This window comes from Ascidiella aspersa, chromosome 2, assembly GCF_963924565.1.
Source record: "Ascidiella aspersa chromosome 2, kaAscAspe10.2, whole genome shotgun sequence".
NCBI lineage: Eukaryota > Metazoa > Chordata > Ascidiacea > Phlebobranchia > Ascidiidae > Ascidiella > Ascidiella aspersa.
The window spans coordinates 2857497-2882125 of NC_139448.1; the positions used below are offsets into that span (position 1 = coordinate 2857497).

General features: G+C 35.3%; 2 protein-coding genes across 2 annotated transcripts; one reads left to right on the forward strand and one right to left on the reverse strand.

Moving 5' to 3' along the window:
* The first annotated feature begins 2252 nt into the window (after positions 1-2252).
* On the forward strand, positions 2253-4933 carry LOC146163136 (uncharacterized). Its single transcript, XM_083382918.1, has 4 exons — positions 2253-2318; positions 2874-3051; positions 3329-3511; positions 4752-4933. The coding sequence occupies exons 1-4, from the start codon at positions 2253-2255 to the stop codon at positions 4931-4933; spliced, it is 609 nt and encodes a 202-aa protein (XP_083239044.1).
* Positions 4934-14228: 9295 nt separating this feature from the next.
* Positions 14229-23130, reverse strand: LOC146163137 (DNA repair protein XRCC1-like). The gene is made up of 14 exons (XM_083382037.1): positions 22998-23130; positions 22044-22238; positions 21524-21682; positions 20982-21068; positions 20446-20566; positions 20014-20090; positions 19570-19633; positions 19428-19496; positions 18585-18732; positions 17727-17917; positions 17121-17211; positions 16438-16550; positions 15400-15517; positions 14229-15044 (listed from the first exon to the last, which is right to left on the reverse strand). Exons 1-14 carry the CDS (start codon positions 23046-23048, stop codon positions 14858-14860), a joined length of 1671 nt encoding a protein of 556 aa, XP_083238163.1. The 5' UTR covers positions 23049-23130; the 3' UTR covers positions 14229-14857.
* Between the last annotated feature and the right edge of the window lie 1499 nt (positions 23131-24629).

Below are 24629 nucleotides of genomic sequence, written 5' to 3' on the forward strand. Positions count from 1 at the left end.
CACTTATACAAAGGCCGTTGGTCGAATTTACAAACCGCAAAACGTTTTAATTGAACGGGGTTTTAAATCTGCGAATTAATCTGAAATATAGCGATTATGTGTTTAGCTTTAATCCGTGATTCGATTTTTGGGTAAAATGGGTAACTTTGTCGAGAAAAAGATTATTTTTGAGTCACGTTTTAAATATAATTAACCCTCTGACCATTTTTAAATGATTTGATATAAAAAGGCTCCAAAAGCGGTTAACTTTGGCTATAGCAAATTTTAGGTTAGTGCTCAAGAATTTCATCACTCATATATTTCCGTTAAAATTTGTTTTTTCGCTTCGCTTAAACCGTAATAATTCAATTTTAAACGGGCCCAACATGTCTTCTCAAAGCCCGGCATTCTGCCAGGGTTAATTTCGTGAAATTCCGAAAAAATTTAAACGTATTGTGGTAAAACACCGTATTATATTGTACGTGTTGTGTAGGCTCTTTTAATCGATCTTAATTACAATCATAGAGATGCGTACAACTGGGTGGTTTCGATAAACACTAACGATTGGCAATACCGGTGTCGCATTTCGTTAAAAACGCATAACCCACAACTCAACCATGGCTCTATTGAGGCCTTTAAATAAGGTATTTCTAGACCAAATTAGAGATGCCAATGACATAAAGCGTGGTTGAAACAGAACATTTATTATATTTTCTGAAAATTTGTCGCTTAAGGTTAACATCACACCACTTAACTTGTTGTAAACGTAATCACTTATTGCCGATCCATTACAAAAGCTGCATGACTTGAATTTCTCAAGTAAGTAAAACGTGTTGCGTTAAAAACGCCGCCAATAATAAAATTCCACCTAATCCTGACGCAAATTTCGTTCCGGAAAGAAAATCATTCTTCTTTCACCACTGGGCCAATTGAAACGTGTTGCGGTAAAAACTCGTCCTCCATAAAATTCCACCTTATTTCGATGTAAATTTCAGCTCCTTACTAAAACAAAGGCAAAGCAAGGACCTGAGTTTCCCGAACAACCACAGGAATTCATCCTAAACGTGCGCAAAGTGTCTTTTCCTTAATGGTCGCATCCAGGCGGCGTTTTGTGGCAAAATCGAGTGATTAGTGGCTCAATTACCTTGATGAAGGCTATGAGTCGCCCACCTTTCAGATCCCTTTGTGACGTAACGAAACGTGACAAGGGCCGCGCGATTATCCACGTTTGTCGGCGCGGCGATTATGCAACTTGGCGTCAACAAACGCGAGCGTAATTGTTGTCGTAACAATGCAAGGCGACGCGAGCGAGAAGCTTGGATGCTCGATTAAAATCGCAATCTCACGCCCCCTGGCTAATATACTTATATATAAAGGAGATTCGAAACGCAACCTTCACAGACGAAAGGCTTGGTACGGTTGATCGAAATCTTCGCTTGTTCAAAGGCAGTCAGTGAGGTTTTATTTAATTTATTATCATTGTCAATGGTCGTAATTGTCTAATTCTAAATAGTGTAATCTTATATAAAGACAAATACTATTGAATCCTCGACAAGCTACAAACGTGCTCCATCAAGATTTTCTACTTTGTGCGAAAGCTTGTCGAGAATTCAATACTATTTGTCTTTATAGTTCCACCTGATTCCCCCATTTAATTCATTATGTAGATGCGTATGACCAATTCCAATTTTATCGCATTTTAGGTTTCGTTTATGTTTGGTCAGTATTGATTTTGTTTATTGAAAACTGTAAAAATACAGGTTTCGTTAAATCAGGTTAGTGGCCGTATTAACATGATTTAAAAGCAGTCAATCAGATGTAACTATATTCTTGCAGTGTCATTTGATTTTGTTTCGCTAAGTCTTGTGTGTATCCGTATTTGTCAATTTAAAAAGCTATGAAAAGCAATGTACCATTTGTTTAAAATTTAGAGTATAGACAAATCAGGAAATTGTGTCAGAGGTTTAAACAAAACTTTAGAGCAATTAAAACGCTTACCTCCTGTTTAAAAGAAATAAAGCTTGATATTTCCGGCAATTAAAAAATAATAATTTTAATACCATCTTAGTCCTGCAACAGTTTGATTTCTCTTTACAAGTGGCCAACAAAAAATTATGAACTAATCAAATTAAAAAAAATAAAATAGAGAGTTGTAAACTGATCGCTGACTTTTTTGGTTAAGGTTGTGAGGTCATTTATAGAAAAAATAAATAAAAATGAATTCTGCGTCAAGGACAAGCCTGTTTATCGTTATTGTGACGTACCTACAAATTATGACGTCATCAGCTATGTCGTCGAGGGATTACGCGAAAGAGGTTGCAGAGGAAATGGACAGAGAGGTAAGATAGTCGTTACAGTTTTAGTACATTATCTTAAAATAAATTAAAACAACTATTTTTTTAAAATAATTCTTGCATATTGCTATTGGGTGATAGATTTCCTTAACAGGGAAATTTTTTTAAATATTTTTTATAGAATTTATTACAATAGTATTTACATATACACAAAAGCACTTTAATTTATGCTTGTGTTTTATTTTTGCTTTGTCACTTGTTAAGCTTACAAAATTCCAGTTAGGAGAATTGGGTTTCCAAGGCATTTCTATGTTACTTACCCCAACAATTTTGGTCGTCGCGAAAAAAGTTTAAGAACCACTACATAACTTTTTCATGTTTTTTTTTCTTTAGTATTTCGCGGTTGCAAAAATTCAGTGAATTGTTATTCATTGGCTTAGTATTTGGGTCGCAGCAAAAAGGTTGAGAAGTACTATCTCGACAGTTTTTAGTAACAAATCGTGATCAAAGTTAAATACTCCCTGAAAGCCGCATGTTCTAGTTTTCCTAACGATTTTTTTAGTAACGAACAGTGCCTAAACATTTCATCTTTTTCCATAGTACTCTCCAATCACAGCCGAAAAGTGTCGCAGCTCTTTCCGCTTTCGGAAGCTTAAGTCCTGCTCCTTGCTCCTCAAGGACCAAGCCAGGCTCCTAGCTGAGTCAAAACGATTCCTAAACCCTGAATTTAACCGTTGGGAGGGAAAGGAAGCTGCTTCCATCGACCAACCAAGAAAAAGTAAGAGACGCTAATGTTTTCATTCGGTCCGATTTTTAAGGAGTGTTAAACTCTTTCTAGTTTACCAAAATCTTAGTCAGCCAAATCAGGACTTTTCTGCAAGCAAGGCTAGGCTGGAAAAACAGCAAGTTTGAGGTTTGGACTCACGACCTCGGCCATACCGGGACCGTCGCTCTACCAACTGAGCTATAAGGCTCGCGGGGGGGCAGACTCACCGACTCTGCATCACCGTTCAAATAATTTCCACTTACGGAGAGCGCATTTTTAACATTTACAGCTAACACGGAACAGCTGGTAACGTACTACAGAAGATACCGACAATCATCATCATACAGGAGATCAAAAAGAAACACTTACTGGAACAGTAATCCCTGCGCTGAGAAGAAGGCACACAAAACGATCCTTATACATGGAATTGATGCAATAACCGACGAAGTAGTCGAAGTGTTACAAGATCCTGGTAAGCTAATACATATTTTTAAATTAATGAAAATCAATTTGCAGTCTTGCGACTGAATAGTACCTTTTGTCGTGACACCATTTACAGCTCGTAACAAAACAGTTTGAGGAAACAATATGTTAACAATATCGAGTGAGAAATTAAGAGAAATTTAAATTAGCCGTTGCTTCACAAAAGGTAATAAACTTAAAAATTACGCCCTTTGAGGGTTAGACATCATGGATTAGGTTAAAGGTATTATTTATTCAGCGCCCAATTTTGAATTTTTTCAGTAATTAAAACACAGACTGTATTAACAAGATACAAAATATGCTAATTTAGGAAATTATTGTAACTTAAAAATAAATGTTAAATTCAAGGAGGTTGGGTAAATTGACATATTCTTAAAAAGGGCGTTTCGAAACGAACTTGTATCATCATCAGGTAATGGGGCTAAAATATATTCAAGATGGTGCCAATTTGACCTATTTGGCTTTGACATTGCTTTTCAAGCTTAATTTCAGATCCGTGCACAATGTACCTTGTAAAATCGTTAATTTAGAAAGGTATTTAAAAAAAACGTTTGGTCTGACGACCAATTCGCTTTACATTTTTTAAGAGTTTTAAGTAGTTGCTTTTTAAACTTGTAGGCGTGTCTTTTTAGTGGGTAATGGTTCTAAACAAGGTTTAACAAAGAGACCATGAAGCATTAGGTGTGTCTAAAAGTGTGGCTAATTTCATTTAAAGGAGGATCGATTGTGCGATATAAAAATACTTTTAATTAGATTCAAAATGAGCCCAGAACAAAGTACATGATGTAAAATAAAATATCATGCTTTTTGGCTTGAACTAATAGCGGTTTTAGTTTATTTAAAGGAACCAAAATAACACAAATCAATAAAAAGCGCACAGAAAGGGGACTTATTTGAGTTTTTTACAACGTTATTTATAGTTGTATCGTTTAAACCCTTAATCATTATGACGTTGAAAACGTGCATTGTTATCTTTGTAATGCAATTTAGTTTTGTATTTTTGTTTTTGTTTTATCAATCTCCTACAACTCTTTAAAATGTTATTTGCCGTGTTTAATAACGAACAAATAGGGGATGAATCATTTCTAAAAATTAACAGACACATGTATTTCGCCGAACAGGGGCTAGTTTGTTTTTACTTGGCAATAGCATGTTTCTGCTACCCTAAAGTTAAAAAATCTTAATTAATTTACTCTTTTCGTCGCTTTACGTTTTTTTATTCATTTTAGGGCGAAATCTCTACCAAACTTTCTTCACGCACAAATGCAAGAAATCCAAGTTCTACAACATGAAGTGCGCAGTCCAGTACCTTGAATACCTCACAGCCGTGTTCGTGCCAGGAACCTACAAAGTCACAATAAGACCCGTCAAATTTCCTTTCAGCTGCGCCCTAGAGTATAAGCTCACTTAACTGGGAAGAAACTGATAATTTTTGCAGCAGAAACGTCTGTGAGCTTTTTTGGAAAACTCAGACGAGTTTAAGGGGAACGTCGGTTAAATTTATCCCCGGATTGTAAAATGGGGCCAGTACGCCCACAACTCCGCGATAAAAATGCAGTCTACAAAGAAAGAACTGGAAAAATAACACAAGAATTAGTGATCATCTTATTTTCCTGAATTACCATCGAAAATATCGTACATTTTTTCAGTCGCTTTGTGAAATCGTATCATCCTTTTTAAAGTATGACCGTAAAACACTAAAAACAAAAGTAAAGGCAAGAACCTACTGAAAAATTCTTCACCCCTAACTTAAAAATTGTTCACCCCTAAGTTTTTCACACGTTCAAAAGTTTTGTCCAACGCTGTAAATACAAAGCGAAACTTCAATTATTGCGTTTTGACATGAAACGAAACATATTTATAACGTCAGGCGTTTTTTACATTGTAACAGAAAAAGCGGCCACGTAAAAAAGGGTAAATATATATTTTTCAGAATTTGCAGTTTTATACCCAATTACAATTTTACTTGTGTTCAAATGAAGTAAATACCACAAGTATTAGAGACGAGCTAGGACAAAATATACCAAGCATAACAGAAAAAATAGAATAAATAACCCGTAAAGCTGGAATAACTGTGCCGACGATAAATGCTCAGCGGTAAATCACCAGGCATTATATGTTGGGTTGAACGAATAGTTGTAAGAAGCGAACTTGCATTTGAAGGTTGAACCTTTACCTAGGGATCTCCACGGCCCAAGTATCTTATCCTGGTTTAAACATTTCAACATGATGCGTTTTGCGTTAAAAAAACGCTTTCGGTTGCGGAATTGTATCTTTTCGGCTTGTATCTTCTTCCCTTAATCCTGGTTCACGCTAGACGCGTTTTGCGTTAGTAGAAAACGTCGACGCCTGATGCATAAAAAGCGTTGTCGGTTGCGGAAAGTTAAAATGTTTCAACTTCGACGCTTTCGGTTAGAAGCGAGGAAATTCGCCGTTAACGCTGGCAACGTTTTGTGTGTGAACTGACGCAAAAACGTGCTTATAGTGTAAATAAGCGTCACAAGCGTCAAATCGTTTATACGTTTTTTACTAAAACCTCTCTAAACAAATTAGCAAACAACGATAGGTGTACCACGAGTAATCTTTGGTAAACGACGCGGGGCGTTTCAAATTTCAAAACCCTTACGTGTATTGTTAATTGACCGCGTGGGCGGCTCGAATTTCTGCGGTTTGCAAGTTTTAGTTAATTCCTCAAAACATGACGTTGTAATTTATATTGGCCTATGATTGGCCGGCGGCTGAACCGCCCGTTACAAATTCAACCAATCAGCTGCAATTACGTGTCAATTAAGCGAATCGCCTCCGGATTTGCGACGACGGCAAAAAAACGTGAAAAACTTGAGCTAAATGCGATGCTAATTCATCCGACCGATATCGCCCACATGAATTAGCCACAAAAATGCAAGTGGTAAAAAAATGCCCACATATTTGGCGTTTTATAACGATAATACTATATAGATATGCTGTTGCTACCAGTCATATTAAGCTAAAAAAAAGCTCTTCCGTCAATTTTTATTTATTTTATTCAATGTTTCGGCTATCTATGCAGGATTTTCTTATAAGGGAATGCAACAAAACCACTTCTTATACGTCTAATAAAGTAACAAAAAGTAATTGAAACCTAAATAAAATCTCACGTAATCGAGAAATTATAACTTGTTCAATCATCCATTTCAATAACTTTCAAACTCTTATATTCCAAACATAAACTTTACCTGCACTTATTTGTTTTATCGAACGTTTCGGCTACCTACGCAGGATACCTTCATGCATAGCTTGCTTGTATGACAATAATGGTATATCTGGGATAAAAAAGTATAACTAAATATCTTTTTTGGGGGCTTTACTAAAATCGTATTAGGAAAATAAATGTTTGCTCTTATTTTTGACTATTTTTAGTTGTAAAAAAAATTGGGTCTTGAGAATGTATTTTCGAGAGTTATATATTGGGACTCTGAAATATCCCTTCTGTTGAACGTTTTTTAAATGCAGATGACCGACATATTTTATTGCAATTACCAGAATCGTCAATTTGTATTTTACGCTATGCTTTAACAAATTAGACGAGTTTATTAACACTTTATTTTTTATTGATTTCGCAATTTACTGCGATTTTTTTTACGGCACTTTATCGTTGTATTTCTGAGTTATCGTTTTAATATTTGCTTTTCCTTGTTATAAAATGTTTCACTTATTTACACTGTTGTAGTTATCGCAGTTGTCGTATTACATATTTACAAACAAAACGAGATGCATGTGTCAAATGTTACAAATTCATGGGATCTTTTGTCAGCAAGAAATTCTTTCAAGGTTGCGCCGATTTAAACCCTTTAATGTTGACGCTCTACCGACTTTTCGACATAAGTTACAATTTATTTTGGAGAAAAAATAGCGCAATCTAATCCGAAACCGAATGACGATCATAAAATAAGCAATAGACATGAATTTAAAAAGCGACAGTTTAATGGTTTTCAGGTTATCAGGCCGAGATATGATTTTTCGTCAGACGCCTGGTTTAATTAAACTTTTATTGTAATATTTTTCAAAAAAAACTTTCTTTGAAGGTACAAAAACTATACGTTGTTAACCTCTTAAGTACACTGTTCGCACTCCTGTTTGAATAGTTATTGCCAGGTTTGTTTGAGCATCTGCCACTAAATTATCAAGGGGTGGAAAATTATTTTTTTGCTATGTTCGGTCATTTCCGTGCAATTTATTAACAGCAAGAAATTGTTTACAGGTTTGCCCCGATTAAAACCCTTTAATGTTGACGCTCTCCAGACTTTTCGACAAAAGTCACAATTTACTTTGTAACTTTTTCTAAGGCAATGATTATTAACCTTAAAAAAAAATTGCATATCTGACTCCTTGTGATTATTTGAGTGATTTATCGTTTCATTTTATTAGAATAATTAACTAATAAAAGTCACCACCAAAATACTTAAAAAAAAATATATTGGAATAAAAATATCTAGCAAAGTTTAATAATGTACTTGCCTATAGTTTCAAAATTAAATTAACTTTGGATTAGTTTTTAGAACAAAGAATTTGTTAAAGGGCTCTCATGACATTACTTGACGGGTCCTAGATAAAAAATTGCAGAAATCCAAAATAATTGGGAAAAATACACACATGGCTTTCCGAAACTGTTTTTTTGACGCTGTTGTCAAAAAACGCAAAAAATGTTTTGCGGGGCAAACGAACCAAACACAGATACAAAAAATAGTAGCGTTCATTCTAATCACGAGGTTGTTCCGTTTAACATCAAAGTACTTCCACACTTAATTATTTTTAAATAATAATTTTCTGTTTCAGGATAATTTATAACGCTAATTGTACAATGAATACAGCTTTCCTCCATGCAAAATAAAAATATTTTTAATAGTTGGGCTGAATATTGCCTTTATGGGCTAAAAGTTATATAGTTTTGAACTAAAACAAAGTTACCAATATACTTGGGTTTGTGTACACTATGCACGGATCTGTAATGTAGCTTGACAATAAATTGCAAAGCCAAAATGGTCGAGTAGATCGACATCATCTTGATTAAGACGTTTCGATACGAGCTTGTACCATCTCCAGTTAATATCGAAACGCCTTAATAAAGATGCTTTTTGGTTTTGCAATTTATTATAAAATAAATTTGTTTGAAAAAAATGCAGGGGATAACAAGGCACTTTATTACCGCAATAGAGTTTAGATACGAAACCAAATCATTGTGCGACGATCAAACGTATGATGACGCGACGCACAGTTTGGACCTCTGAGCAAGACAAACATATAGTAGTTTAACTTTTGTTGAGTTCATCCCTTATTACGTAACGCGTATTGTATTCAAACTGTGTTGAGGTAATGTGGGCTTAAGTTACGTTAAACTGAGCGCTTAAACTTTATTCAGTGCAGTTCCCACAGAAACTTTAATCACTTTCCCGAAACGTAATTACAGCTTAAGGCCACCATTACTGCCAAAGTTTGCCAATTCGACCTGGTTAAGCCGGTAATTGGCCGTTTTAAATACTTTCAAAAGCCAAAGCGGTGATTACTGAAAAAAATACGTAAAGCGACGAATTAGCAAGGTTGGTTAAACGACGGGGGAATCCCCGTTTGACGCGTAATAGAAACATCCTGTCGTAATTACGTCAGGATTCTGGGATTTAGCGCAGACAAAATGTAGCAAATTATAGCTACCCAGAATGCTTGCCCAAGTCGTATATAAAGCGCGTTGCGTGTATTACTTCAGCAATACGAGGTTAGAATGGCACGGGAGCAGTGTAAGTTAATAATCTATACGTTTTCAATAATATATCGAAGAACAAAATATAGTTGAAACAACATTCATTGAGTCCATAATTTGTAGGCTAGCTATAGAATAGGGCGGAAAGCTATGTATATCGTTAAGAACTATATTCAGAGCATTATTTCGAATACAAGTTTGACCTTACAAGTTCGAAGCTCTATAGTGTGAGATTTAAATTTAACGTATTAGAAGAAATATTAGAACCCGTACGAAAGAAGTTTTAAAAACGACTATGGCGACCAGCTGTAATTTCTGCCATTTACCTTATTCTTGTTTTTCAGATTGGTATTAAGGCATATTACACGTTACAGGACTATATGTGATAACTGATAACGTAATAAAACGATACCAAAAATGACAACATTAAAGGTAAGCGTTTCCTTTAATGTAGCACACACGTGTTTTGCTAAGCTGTATCTTGGAATAATGCATACTACAACTTAAATTACTCTGGATATGTTGATTTATTTCAGTGGTAGATTCGTCATAAATGAAAATACATCTAGATCTGGGGTTCTTAAACTGGGGTCCGTGAACCCCTTGGGGGTCCGTAAATTAGTTTTAGGGGGTCCATGAAGGCCTAATTTAAATATTAGTGTATGGTTATAAAGAATTATTATTTCAGTTTAGTTAAAAACAAAACGGTTTTGCATTAACTGTATTTAGACTCCATTTTACTTTCACATATTTTAGACAGATATCAACAGACTTATGAAGTTTTTTTGTATTGTGACGTCAATTTTTAACGTCATTTTTTGAAAATTTTAGCCTTTTGTGGTCCACGCAACGTTCGAAAAAATTTTCAGGGTCCGCGGTAAAAAAAGTTCAAGAACCCCTGATCTAGATTCTAGAAGCTAGTTTAATCAAATACGTCGCCATATTATATGTGTGCATAGCCTTATTTTAAAGTTAATATTATGTGTTCGACCAAAGAAAAGTTGAAACAATCAGAGTAACTTCAGTTACAGTTTACAAAAATGTATTTTTTTCAGGTTTTGAGTGCACCCATTCTGCTGGTAATTTGTATTCTCCCAGCCATACAAGCATACACACCCCAACAATACGCAAATGACATATGGAATGGCCATGATCGACAAGTAAGCAGATACATGTAACTTCAAGCTATTAAAATACATAAAATTACGATACATTTTCGGTTTCAGGCGAAGTTTCGGTTTTTCGTATAAATATTTCCAAAATTGAAAAGATTTCTGACGAGTGTTTCTATAAACTTAAAGATTTATGTCAGTTTGTTTAAGACGTCCTATTGTGACGCAACTTTGTGACGTCATTCCTTAAGTTTTTATGCGTAAATAGTTCAAATTTTAAACCTGATGTAAACCTACACCGGGAGCCATTTTTTAAAAGTAGTATTCTGGACGTTTCGAAAAAATCTTTATTCATAAATATCAAAAGATTAAAAATACCTTGCATCTGTTTGGGCTTTGATATTCATTCTATGTCTAGCAACAACATCCAACCATTATATTAACATTTATTTGAAACGTTTAAAATGCTACCTACTTGTATGTGCTTTGATATTCTTTCTACGTTAAACTACTTCCAGCAATCATTTTAAGATTTATTCGAAACGTTGCAACCTACTTCTGTATGGGCTTTGGAATTCATTCATGTCTAACTACAAAAACAACCTCCAGCCATTATATAAAGATTTGTCCAAAATAATACTTACATGTACTTCTGCATGGGATTCAATATTCTTACTACACCTGAACCCAATGACTTTTTACTCTCAGTACTCGCCAGTGACCAAAGACATGTGTGAGAACAACGCCAGACTCCGCCAACTGAAGATGTGTCGCTTCCTGGCCCAAGATAAAGACAAGGTTGAGGATGAATCAGACGAGGTCTTCACTTACGACATGAACTACTGGAAGCGAGTGGAACCGGCCGAAGATACGGTCTACAACACTTGTGAGTCGATAACTGGCGTTTTGGGGGCTTACCTGAAACGTTCCTGACTATTGTTTGACAAGATTTAGCCGTAAAAATATAAGGTTTGAACAGAAAAGTACCTAAAAGGAAAAAAAGACGGGCTATACATCACTACTAATCGATAACTAGCTATTTGGTGATAGGAATATTTGGCTTAGCATTAGAATTACTTCCAATGAAAAGCCGATCAAGGAAAGTACAACCATAAGAAAATACTAGGATAACCAGGTGGCTCTATATAAAGACAAGTTGTACTGATTCTCGACAATCTTTCGCACAGCCGTGCTTCATCAGGTCCAAAGTGGAAATGAAAACTTATCAATAAATTCCACTTGATCATTCGCCTATTTATGAACATCTTAGTGAGCCACAAACTATAACGAATCTAATCAATAGGCTACTAATAACACCATCAGTAAAAACACGAAGAACCTCGACAAATGCCATCAAAATATAACTCAGGTTGTGAAAACACTGCCATAAAATTAATTCGTCAGATGTAAAAAGTCGACCTTGAGGTTAAAAAATATAAAGCCCACCGAACGATAAAAAATATAAAGACGACCGAACGAGAGCTAAAATTTTGGGGTTAAAAAAAACGAATGCCCATCCGAAAAAATAATATTACAGCACTAAAAGACCACCTTGATTTATACAAAAAAATCCGTTGAAAATATCACTAAATCTGGAAAATAACAACCTTGCACACAAAAAACGTAACAGCTGCACCAAATTACCACTCAATGAATAAGTATCTATTTTAAACTAAATTTACAAAAAAAGTGTGTTCAGACCATTATAACAATGATGGTCTCAACGCATTCTTTTTGTAAATTTAGTTTAAAATAGATACTTATAAGGTTATACTTTATTATAGTTTTTTGTAAAACAATAATAAAGTATAACCTTGGACACAAAAACTATTGATTTTCCTCTAGAAATACTGCGCACAAACTGTTAAAGCTTGATAATATATCACACTTTTGTTAATCAAACATCCTATTTTGGATTATTCCAGTGAGTGTAATGGCGACCATCGAACAGCAACTTGATTCGAACCTTTTGAGAAGCGTCGCATTCGGCCGAAAACGTCGCGCAGCCTCCAACGAAAGCCAAGAAGCTGAGGCTTTCGTGGACACCCCTAGGCACCGCAGTAAGAGGGGGATTGACCCCTGCGCCTCGTCCACGGCCAGCCGCGCGGTGGCGCTTCATGCAATCGACGCACGACGCGGAACCATTGTTGAAATATTCCACAACCCAGGTGGGTTAATACAGTAAGAGTTAAACGTAATAAGAATATCGTAGCACACAACGATGTATATGTAACATTTTGAACGTTTCGAATAAGTCTTAAATTAATGGCTGGAGTTGGTAGATATACTTATAATAAATATCAAAGCCCATACAGAAGAGCTAAATATATTTTCAAACGCAGCCGGCCGACATTATACTCCCGTGTGTTTTTCAGACAGGAAGCTCTATCAGATGTTCTTCATGCAAACCTGCACGGGGTTGTACTCTTACTGGCCCTCGCTCAGATGCGAGCAGAGGTACGTGGACGCGATTATGCCGGTGTTCAAACCTGACACAGACTCACTGGAGATTACTGTGATGCCAGTCAAGATACCGTTTGGGTGTGCTGCTGTCTTCAGATAACTCGAAGATGTCTTACTTCATCATAGCAGGAAAAAGCTTGTCAAAACAGGCTGCGGTTTTGTGGCAAAAAAATCCGTTTTTACACTCTGTACCGCTCCTCAAACCATTTTCTAAAGTGTCGCTTGGGTTTTAAAACTATGCGTTATGGGCTACTTGGTATTACACGTAACATCGTAGGCGGTGATATAAGCAGGAATCTAAAAGTTCGACATTGTATCAAGGTACACCATACATTGTTGTTACAGTGTTGGATAAAACTATGCTTTGAAAATTTGAGTTTTTCACTCTTTTCTATCATTGAATATACGCTATGTTATGTTATTTTTACTGTGTAATGTAGATAGAACACTTCTAATGTTGGAAAGTGGTAGTTCCCCTTATGAAGCTTCTTTATTGTACTTATTCGCGTTGAGCACGAATAATGACTAACCACCGCAGGACGGAAGGTTTAACGTTGTTGTTCCAGAAAGCTGTTTAAACGCCCATGCTCATAATGGTCTGGTTCGGCCAACTCGTAAATGAAAACAGTGCGACAAAAATAATAACGTATTTTGGGTGAGAGGCGAAAGGTGCGACAAACCGGCTTAATTTAAGTTGAGTTTTCTGTAAAATCACGTTTCATAAATTAAAATGCAAAACTAATGCTTGTTTTTCCTTTAAACTGCTTTGTTCTTTCCATTCGCATATTAAGTTCATTCTCCACCTGTTAAACCACGTTTCATAACTTAAAATGCAAAACCAATAATGCTTGCTTTTCTTTCAAACTGCTTTTTTTCTACGTTGTTTTTCCCATTCGCATACTTAGGTTCAACCCGTGGCTAAATGCCATACATTTTGGCAATGTCCTTCCAAACTTCGTTGCCATTAAGACAACTGCTTCTGAACAATTTCGACGTTAAATTTGGGAGACAAGTTTGATGCGCGTGTGTTTTATTTTGTGTTGCGCGCGTGTTTTATTTTGTGCGTAAGATGATAATAAAAATACTGATATGTTCAAACTGTTTTCTGCACTGTTTTTATCAATCAGGTTCAAATACCATTTGTTGCAAGTTTTAGTCAAAGTATAACGTTTTCTCCAACAATGTTGAGTTTTTTGAGTAAAGTAGCTTTTACAAAGTATTCCAGTTTTTACAAAATAAGTGTTTTTTAAGAAATCGGTGTTTTAGGGAGTATACAATTTTGTAAAAAAATATGAGCTTTTCAAACCAGTTTAGGCATAAGAAACAATTTTAAATTGAAATTAAGCTTTTGTAAACCTCTGCAAAAGCTAACATATAATACTTAGCATCAAATAAAATGCCTTTGGGTGTGAGTTTATTCACATTTTTGGCAAAAGGCTTGGGATTGCTGCAAAAATTGTGCAAGAGTTAACACAAAAACATATTTACCGAAAAATTACTTATGTTGGTGTTACAAAAGAGTGATTGTAAAACAGAAAAAAAAACGATTGAAGAAATAAAACAGACCCGTTTTTCCTAACGAGAGTTTCACGCCTTAATGGTAAAAAACATTAAAAAAAAGTTTAATGTTTGTAAATCTTTTTTTAAACCACTAAAACCGCAGTTAAAAAAAATTAATATCAGTTCGACAAATTGATAAAAAAAACCTTTGTAACAACTAAGAAAAAAGAGACAAACTATTTTATTTAAGTATGTAAAAAAAAAACGTAGCTTCTGTTACAGATTTGCTACATTTAGGAGGCCGTTGGAAAATTAAGAGAGGTGATTGAGAGACCTTAAAAAACACTAATAATGACGTCATTTTGTATCGAATTTGAATCGCGATACTTTTTGTCCAGAATATCTGGTATCGGCATCGGAACAAAACGTCAAGTATAAGACATCCCTGATACCCACCTATGTCATACACATCGTTCATACGTCATCGTTCATACGTCATGGTTGACACGTCATCGTTTATACGTCATCACGCAGGGTGAACGGCGAACTTTGAATGTGGCAGAAGTGACTTTGACTTCCCACACTCAAACACCCACTCAGGTCGAACGAACACCACAGAACTATTCTCGCTCAACGCGTCATCGAAGTTCGCGTCCCACCTTTGTTGCGTCACAACGTGCGTGACGTCATCGCCCATGTAGTCTTTGAGTCGCCTGGCGAAAGCACAATAATTGTTGTTTGTTAAAAAAATCTTAAAATTTTGATAAAAATGGTTGTAAAAAACAATTGGTAAAAATAAAGTTGTTGAAATGAGTTTGGGTAAAAAAAGATTTAAACTTTTGTAATTGTGCATTTTTAGTTTTATCCGTAAAATCTGGGTTGTTTGCTATGTGAAATATAAGGTTAATAGCTACGATTTCTAAACAAGCGTTTAAAGAATTATGGTTTCATTGAGGTTTTGAGGTTGAATCCCATACGAGCGGTGAAAGGTTCGAGAAATGAGCCCCACCTTAACAAAACATAAAACTGCTGTTAAAATGTTATAAGCTTTTAAGCAAGACAAGTTACCCGTGGCAAGTTATGATGTGTCGCCTCAGTAACCTCTCCACATCTGGAAGAAAGCTGCCGTAGAGAAGGAAAGTTTTACCCTTGAAATGTTCCGGGAGTTGGGGGATCGAATCCCGGCCTGGGGGAAAAAATGGAAAAAATATGTAAATCAAGCTGTGAAGAGACGGGATCTGAAATACAAAACGTGTTGGCTTCTAATTCAAAGAGCTCGTTCGTTGCTCAAATGCTGTTTTTGCGCACAGATCGGCCTCAAGCACTGACGCTATATTTACATGCCTGGTTGTTTCTTGGCAGTAAATGTGCATTGTGCGTACTTAAAACCTGATTGTTAGTTTATCTGTGGAGCCCTGGCCCCAAGTTTATGCAACACGAGACTCGGAATCATGGCATTTCTGTTTATTTCGGTTTCTTTGGCTGAAACCGCAAAGCAAAGTTTGAAAGTTGTCAATATGAAACCAGTGTAGTTAACTTTTGGTCACTTTACTCAAATCTACATTTCTTTCGGATAGTTTTACATAATGAGTGGTGGTAATTTCAAGAAAGTGCCATGCACCAAGGTTTTGTGAGGCTGAACGAATATCGAAAAAATGTCCGATACTTGACATTTCATACCGATACTCGATACTCGATACCCGATATTTTGGACAAAGGGTATCGCGGCCCGATCCAATACCAAATGACGTCATGACTAGGAGTAAGCAAGCAAATCAAAATAATTTATCGTAGATCCCCAATAAACATTATAAGGCTTTCATTACTTCTGCGTTTGTTATTAATTCCAACATCGTTAATTTTGCACATTTCGTAATACAGTCCAACATGTATAATTGTATAGTGTCAATTAAATCAAGACAATATTAAAAGTAGTTGGCGCTAAATCTGCATGCTTCAACGTATTTTTAACCAGAGCTATGTAGTTTATAATAGGGACGAAGAATCGGGACTTAATGAGATCGGTTTATTTGAAATCGGTGGGTCTATTTCCTGTCCGGACTCCTTCGACTCCACAGCCCTGGTTAAAAATATGCCTGAACTAACCTTGGCCCGAGGTTTGGGGTTTTTCTTCCTCTTCGTCAGTACTGACGTCATACGGGTCGATTACGTCATCAGCTGCAGTCGGTTTGACGTCATCTTTAGTTTTAAGGTTCAACCTGAACAAACGAATAAAATATGGCTGAGGATGCCATTTTAATAAAACACAAATATGAATTCCTGTCTAAAAATATTCTCTAAGTCTAAAATGATTGACTTTTAGTAAATTTGAAATAACAACAAGCCCCTCTTTTATCGAGTTAATTTTAGATTTAAAGTTGATACCAAGTGTTGTGCTGTTCAAAAAAAACAGATGCCCGATACTTAATTTATTCATTTCAGAAATGCTTTGCGATCAAGGAGTATTCATCACCTTATAAACGCTAATATCAGAATAAAGTAAGTATTATGGCCTAACACCTTGATCGACCATACCTTTGTCATTGGGGAGTTCCGTATTTATCGATTTGGTTTACTTGACCAAAGTAATTACGTCAATTGCTTTGGGTTAAATAAGCTTACGTTTGGCCTAAAATACCGGGTATCGGTGTCAAAAGTAATATTACAATCCTGGTCGCAATTAGTAACATTTCACCAGTGAAATCAGGTGGTCGTAGATTTTGTTAGTGCAGAAATTATGGAATGAGGAATTCAGCAGTTTGATTACCAACATCGCAATCTAGACTAACCTGTCCAACTCGTCGTCTGTGTCAATGACGTCATTATCTTCGTCGGTACTGACGTCATAGGGGTCGTCACGTGACGAAGGCGAGTCATCGACTGTAGGGAAAGACAGTTTGGTTAAAACGATTTACCCGACGAATTTGCATGCGCCTTTAAAAAGGTTAGTTTTCAGCTTCGTGTTGCATTTTAAAGATATTTAGTGTGATCGATTACAAATCAAAGTAAATTATGGCGCAAATAAACAATTGTGTAAAATTTTATAAAATAAGCAAAACTGTTTTATAAGTAAAATAAAGCAATGACGTCATGGTTGTTTTTCGACTTGCTACCCTCTGAGCCTGTGTAGCTCAGTTAGTAGAGGTCCCGGTATGACCGAGGTCGTGAGTTCAAACCTCACCAAAGGCTAGTTGTGTTTAGCCTGGCCTTGCACTATAATCATGATCAGACTGACTGATCGGTTAGTTCCGATCGACTTGTTATTCGTTGAAAATGACATGACTTTGAATAACAGTGTCGGCAAACTTTTGTCGTAATTAATCAGAGCGGTAAGCAAAATTTGCTTTGAAATTTTACGCCAAAAAGGTTGAGAACCACTGCTTCAGACATTTTACCTTTACCATCATCTTCATTTTCTTCTTCTGTGTCGCTTCCATCGTTCGAAATGTTCGGGTCCATGTTGTAGCGTCTCCACGGCAACCGAGTCTTCTGCGCAGCACTTTCGAGCAGCCAATCAGATCGCACGATTCGACCACGTGGGTCGCCCATCACCTGGCGGAACTTGGGCGTGTTCGCGAAGGCGCACCTGGACACGAGAGAGCGGTAGAGAGTGGTAATAAAACGCGCAGCTTACTGTTTTAAAATGGAAACTTTAAATAGGTGTTCTGTGTTTAGGTGTTTAGAGATTTTTAGTTTTGTGATCCCTGATTAGGTTATTTCAAACAAAATACCAAAGCCATAATATTTTATAAAATCGACATATTTTGCTGTTTACAAATGTTTCAGGGAGAGATCATGATATTCTTGGGTAAGCATTTAAGTATGGTATGAGCTGCACATTATGCCTTGGGAGAACTGACCGAAATCAGTCAGCCTTATCAGAACTAATGATGCAAACAAAGCCAAAATAGAAAAACAACTTGCCTACGGTGAGGTTCGAACTCACGACCTCGGCCATACCGGGACCGTCCTTGTAACCTGGCCTTGCTTGCACTACAATACGGATAAGACTGACTGATTTCGATAAGCCTTTCCGAAGGCATCTCATGACTATATATGGGTGCAGTTATCGTTGGCCAGTACGACTTCAGAAGAGCTTGATCACAGCATATATACACAATGTACGTTTTAGTTGATAATATAAGCTATTTTCTAAAAGTGCATAAGCGTAATCGAGTATTAGACAAATATATTACAGTAAACTCTTTACTGGGTAGCCGATATCTAGATTCTATAGAAATCCTTCAACTCACACGAGATGTGTGCATCCTGTGCCCCAGTCCTTCCTATATTGAGCTCCCATCGATAATCCAGCATCTCTTATTTCGGATCTCTTGGGATTCTGGAATCCACTGATCGTAAAAACAACGTCGTCCATCAGACGGTTGAATGGTCGAACTGCTGGAAATGTAGTTGGAGAACATACCGTAGTATATTGCTGCTATAAAGCGTAGTGATATTCGTATGGAATAGAAAACTTTATATTATTTAAAATGTGACATTATTGGTAAATGAAGAAAAAGCAAAAAGGTTTGTTGAAATCTAAATCTACAATAACAACCACCATTGGTTTGCTTTAATTATTTATTGAAACTGGAAAAACAATTTACAAAGGGACTTTTAAGAATATCAAAGCCCATACAGAAGTAGGTATCATTTTGGACGTTTCGACTCTTTATTCATTTTCAACAGGATGTTAAAAATGAATAAAGAGTCGAAACGTTCAAAATGATAACTTCTTCTGTATGGGCTTTGATATTCTTATTACGTCTTACTACAACCTCCGACCATTATGCTCCAAAGGGACTTTTGATACCAATTAGTCAATATTTCATTTTTTTTAAGTGACAAAAAAAGAAGCATTTACTAATAAACTATATGTTAAATCACAAACACTTTACCAAAACAGTTAATTCAATCAATCTTATTTGTCTAATTCGAAATCTGGGAAGTCAGGTGACACTGTTTATTAACAAACTGTCTTAAAATAACAAAAAAAGGGTTTAACGTTGACCTGATAAAGCACGTTTTTTAAAAGCGTGTAAAGATTTAATACAATTTGTCATTAAAAAGTGCCATCTGAATTCCATAAATACCTTTCTTAGGAGTTTTCTTGACAGGTTTTGGTTTTGGTGGACTTTTCTTTGGAGGTTTTGCTTTTGCAGCTGCGAATAAAATATATAGAGTTAAAATTATTAAAAAAAAATATTAAAAACTTGCTTTGTTAACTGTTCTTACCAGATTTCGGTTCAACTTTAGCAACTTTAGCCTTCACTGGAGTACAAGTCGCTTGCTTTCGCTTCTGTAAACACATTTAAACAGTAGTTCAGTGTTTTTTAAATTATTTCACATAAAACGTTTTGCACACTATAGGCCAATAAAACCTGGGGGCTTACTTATAATAAAAGTCTTAAAGGAGTATTCAGTCATATAAAAACGTGTTCAAACAAAAACATGTTAGGTAATTAAATCTACGATCTGAACGCATTTTAATCTTTCAGAAACAAACTGAAAAAAAAAACTATTTATGCAATAATCTTTTAAAAAAACAATATGGGTCATTAGACAAATAATACAAGGATACATCCTAACATTTGATATTCCTTTTAAAATAATTATTTTAACAATCATTTAAAGTCCAAAAATTTCTAAAAAATGAAATAGCTTGTCAATAACACTGACCAGATTCTCCAGCTTTTTCTCAATATTCTCTCGATTTGAAGTTTGACTTGCATCAATCTTTTTAGAATTTGTAGCTTCTGTTCAAAAATAGGATTTAAAAGCACAAAGTATGTTAGACATACAAAAAAATAATCAGGCTTACAAGTAAATTTATGGCTAATCCTTCTAAAACTATAATTTCTGAGGCTTAAGTACATTTTTACGGAATAAGTAAACCCACAACATAAAGTTTTTACTTGTATTTTGGGCATTAATTTATTTATACCAAAATTAATAAATGTTATGCGCATGGGCTTTGGAAAACCACGACTAATTTATAAAACTGATTTAAATACAATGAATTATTATAAAAGAATTTAATTAAAAGCAAGATAGTTTCTGCCAAATTAGTATATGATAAAATATAAAATTGTATATGACAACAATTTGTACCTGTTTTAATGTTGGCCAACTTTCCTGGTTTTAGCATTCTTGCAGTTGGAGGACTGATTTCTGAAGAAGCTGGTTTAAGTTTGAACTTTCCAAATGAAGTCCTTTCCTCTTGTGAAGCCTCCTATCATGAAAATATTATTTTTGTTTTTTTAAATAAGGCCCTGTAAAAAAATTATTTAATGCTAATATTTTTATAAATTTAACACAGCTTCTTGATATTTTTAATTTAATTTAGGTGTTTGAGTACCAAAAAGAAAAAAAAGAAAAATTTTTTGCTTATTAAATTTACATTTTTTTGCTTATTAAATTTAAATGATAATAGCAGCATTCTATTGTAATACAAATATAGAAAATAATTATTTATTTTGATAAATAAATTACATACTAAAATAGTGAATGAATATGTATACTAAATGGCAGCTCTTCAGAAACATAGGAGAAAATAAATCAGTGCAGAAAGAGATTCTTTTTAATAAAGGTAATTAAGTAAAGTTGACACATTTTTATTTAAAACATCGCATTGATTTTTACCAAACCTGTTTAATAACTGGTTTAGTATCAGATGAGGTCTTTTCCTTCTCTTTTGTGTACAAGTTGACAAAAGTCAAACCGTAAGTGGAGTGCTGAAAAAAAAACAGGTTTAAATAAAAGATGTTGAGCGATTGGCAACTAGTTAGCCGTCATTGCGACAAAAATCCGTATAAAACATTTTCTTGACAAGTAAATATAATGGTAAAACAACACAGATGTAAAAAGCCACAAATTTTTACGTAATTTTGTATAATATATAATTTTTTAACAGAACAAAAGATGTGAATGGAACATTGGCCGGTGTGTAACACATGTGATTTAGATGACCAAGTTACAAGACCACTGTTATTGTCACAACTCGTTATGTACTAGTTTAACATTGATAGAAGAAAATTAGATCGTAAAACTTTTACAGCCGTACCTTATATTTGGGGGTAAAATAGTTCTCTGTAGTGGGCCATAAAAAGCAGTTTGAGCTGATGTAAATGACTGAATTTTAGAAATAAGTAGCTCAAACAGCTTGTTAAATAGACATATACACATCTACCTTGTTAAATGGCTGGGTGCAAACTATTTTCACTCGATCCCAGAGCTGCTTTGATATTTCCTGTGACAATTGTTCTTGGTTAAACATGCGAACCTTGTTGGCGCCGTTTCCACTTCGACTTTCGTGGGGCGTCATAAAAGACGAGGCCACAAGCAACACCTATCCATACAAAAGCTATATTGTTTTGTTATGGTACATTAAACTGTGTGTTATTTGTTTGTGCCAGTCATAGGCAGTAATGTTAATGATTTTGTTAGTTGCCTGTTTTAGTTATTGGACAACACCTAGGAATTAAACTTTTTATAATTTTTTTTTTTAAAAAAACTTATAAATAATTTTACTTAGAGTGTATACTTGTCTAGAGGGCTGAAAATGTTATACCTTACCCTTATTACCTAAACAGTCATTATTAAAATCCTTTAATATTTATGTATACACAACAAGTGTTTTTAAGTGTTCTTTCTGTGTACTTGCTCGCACAAAAGTAAAATAAAAAACCTTCATATATTAAAAAACTAACCTGGTAGTCTTCTTTTTCACTTGACCTTGACACGAGAACCTCAATGAAAGCAGATCCTTCATTACCAATATCAAGACTGCTAATTCTTGTTGCTTTTTCGAGTTGAAAGACGACAGAGGCCTGTGGTTCTCCCGGTTTGCAACATTTCCATTTTCCGTGTGTATTCTCCTTTAGCAGGTTTTCTGCTTTGTGTATCTGAGAATTTAGTAACAGAAAGTGTTTTTTTTAGGTAAAGGGCGATTTAAACGCTTGTCTTGTATAATGAAGATTTGCTAGCAAAATAAATTTAGTTTCATTCTAGCGAATGTAGGTCTGTAGGTACGAGTGAGAAGGCGCTGATTTTTTATGCAAGAGCCGACAACTGCCTAAGTCACTTACACGTCCTTGTGTCTGACTCCAAAGGAGCAGGCCGATAAACTACCTGTCTTTAAACTCTAGACAAATCACTTCACTCGAATAGATCAACATCATCTTAATAAAGACGTTGCGATAAGAACTTGTATCATCATCAGTTAATGTGACTGAGAAGTAATTCAAGCGTTACTTATAAAAAAATGGAACATAATTGTTCAACCCGTATCAAAATGTCTTCAAAATGGTGTCCATTTAGTCAACCTTTTTAGGTTCGCAATTAATTATCGTGCTACATTACAGTTTCGTGCATAATGTACTGTTTAATAATCTTATATTATAGGGAATTCAAGAGATGCTATGGATAAAACGGAAAACATTTATTACAACTTCTAGGTAAAAAAACTATGTTTTAGCTACATTTTTGATTATTATGCAAAATTATTTTAAGCCAATACTATGCTTTAAAATTCTTAAATCAGTAACTGTTAAACAAATAACACAGTTTTTTAGATCCAGCAAAGTAAATTTTAGGAGCACGTGCAAGAATATAAAACAGGTAGGATTCTAGACCAGCGCCCAGCCTTTATAAAAATATCTTACATTGTCTTCGCTGCTGAATGAAACAATATGCTTGATTGGAACAGCAGGCATAATCTCAATTCACTTTAAGCGTAGAGTTCTCACAAAACTTAATGCAAAGTTACGATTTCACATTCGAAGCAAATTTTGGAATTTTGTTTTTGCAGCGCACTTAAAATTACTCGACCGTAAAGAAATTACTCAACCAAGTCTTGAACAAATAGAATACTTAAATATCGAAAAATAAGTTTTTCTTATAAACGCAAGAGCACGCTGGGTCAAGCCCACCAAAAGTCCAAACGCAAACGCTAATCTGCATCCTAACCCAAATAATGTGCGTTGCGATATGCGGTATTTCTAGGTCGTTTTTTGCGTTACTTTCTACGTACAAAATAGAAAGAGCACCCAGATTAAGACATATGTTTTAGATTGTTTGCAATAGTCTAGTGGTGATTATTCATTTCTTCCTAGAGGTCGCTATATCTACCAAACCAAATTCATATATAACTTGTCCTTATTCCCTCCGGGAAGAGACCGCCATGGTATTCCCGCCATACCAGAACTGTCATTTAAGGTATCTTCCTTCACCGCTACTCTGCGGCCTTTTGTTATGTGAAAAGCAAACAAGCAACAGCACAAACGGTAGCCGACAACCAACAAATTGTCCGGCAGTTCTATTAAATTTAACCATATTTAAATTTTCACATGCTGACACAATTTAGTTTGTACTTTTTAAGTGATTTTAAGTTGTCTTTACGGATAATACCGGTCTATATTGAAATGTCAACACAACAGGTAGGCAAGAGAGTTCCAAACAAAACCCTTTGTGTAGGCATATGACGATGTACACAACACGTGGCAATTATTTCTTTGAACCAAAGAGAAATATCAATAATTGCAAACAACAGACCATAAGCGAACGTTTAAAAATGACGAAAGCAAATGAACTGTCCCCAGTTGTTATCCCTAGGATCTTATATTCAAACAAATGGCCTGCTTCTAAGTTTGGGTCACGCGCTGTTTATTTGCCTATTCGACCACAGTGGCTTTTCATTTATTTAAAGTTCCCTTTTTCCTTTTTATGACTCAAATAGAAAAAAGTAACTTTAATTTGTCTCAAAGTTATGCGCCAAAGCACCCAGAAATACGGTTAACAGTGAGAAAAACAAACAGTACACTGAGCACGTTCTACTGAATCCTTCATAGGGACTAACCGAAAACAGTCAATCAATCCAGAATTAAAGCTCTGAAAGCTAGTGGTGTACTATGATATGTGTGTTGTTACGTTGGTTAGTACGATTTCTGAAGGGCTAGATCGCAGTGTGAGTGTCGTTATTTAGGTTCTCAACAGTTACATTGGATTAACAGTATGTTGACTTATCTTTGTAGCGTAGCGAAATCTAGTCAATGGCTATATGAGTATCTCCGACAATATGTACTTTCATCAAGGTGATATTATAGATACAGGGGTACGTAGCCTACACTTCTAAAAACATGTTTCAAAAATATTTATTCTTCGCTGGGCTACACCTACATTAGTGGTGTGGCCAACAGGGGTGAATAAAGGATTTTTGTTTCGGGAAGCGAATGAAAAATAAACCAGGAATGACGTCACAAAATTGCGCAAAACATGACGTCACAAGTTGCGTCATA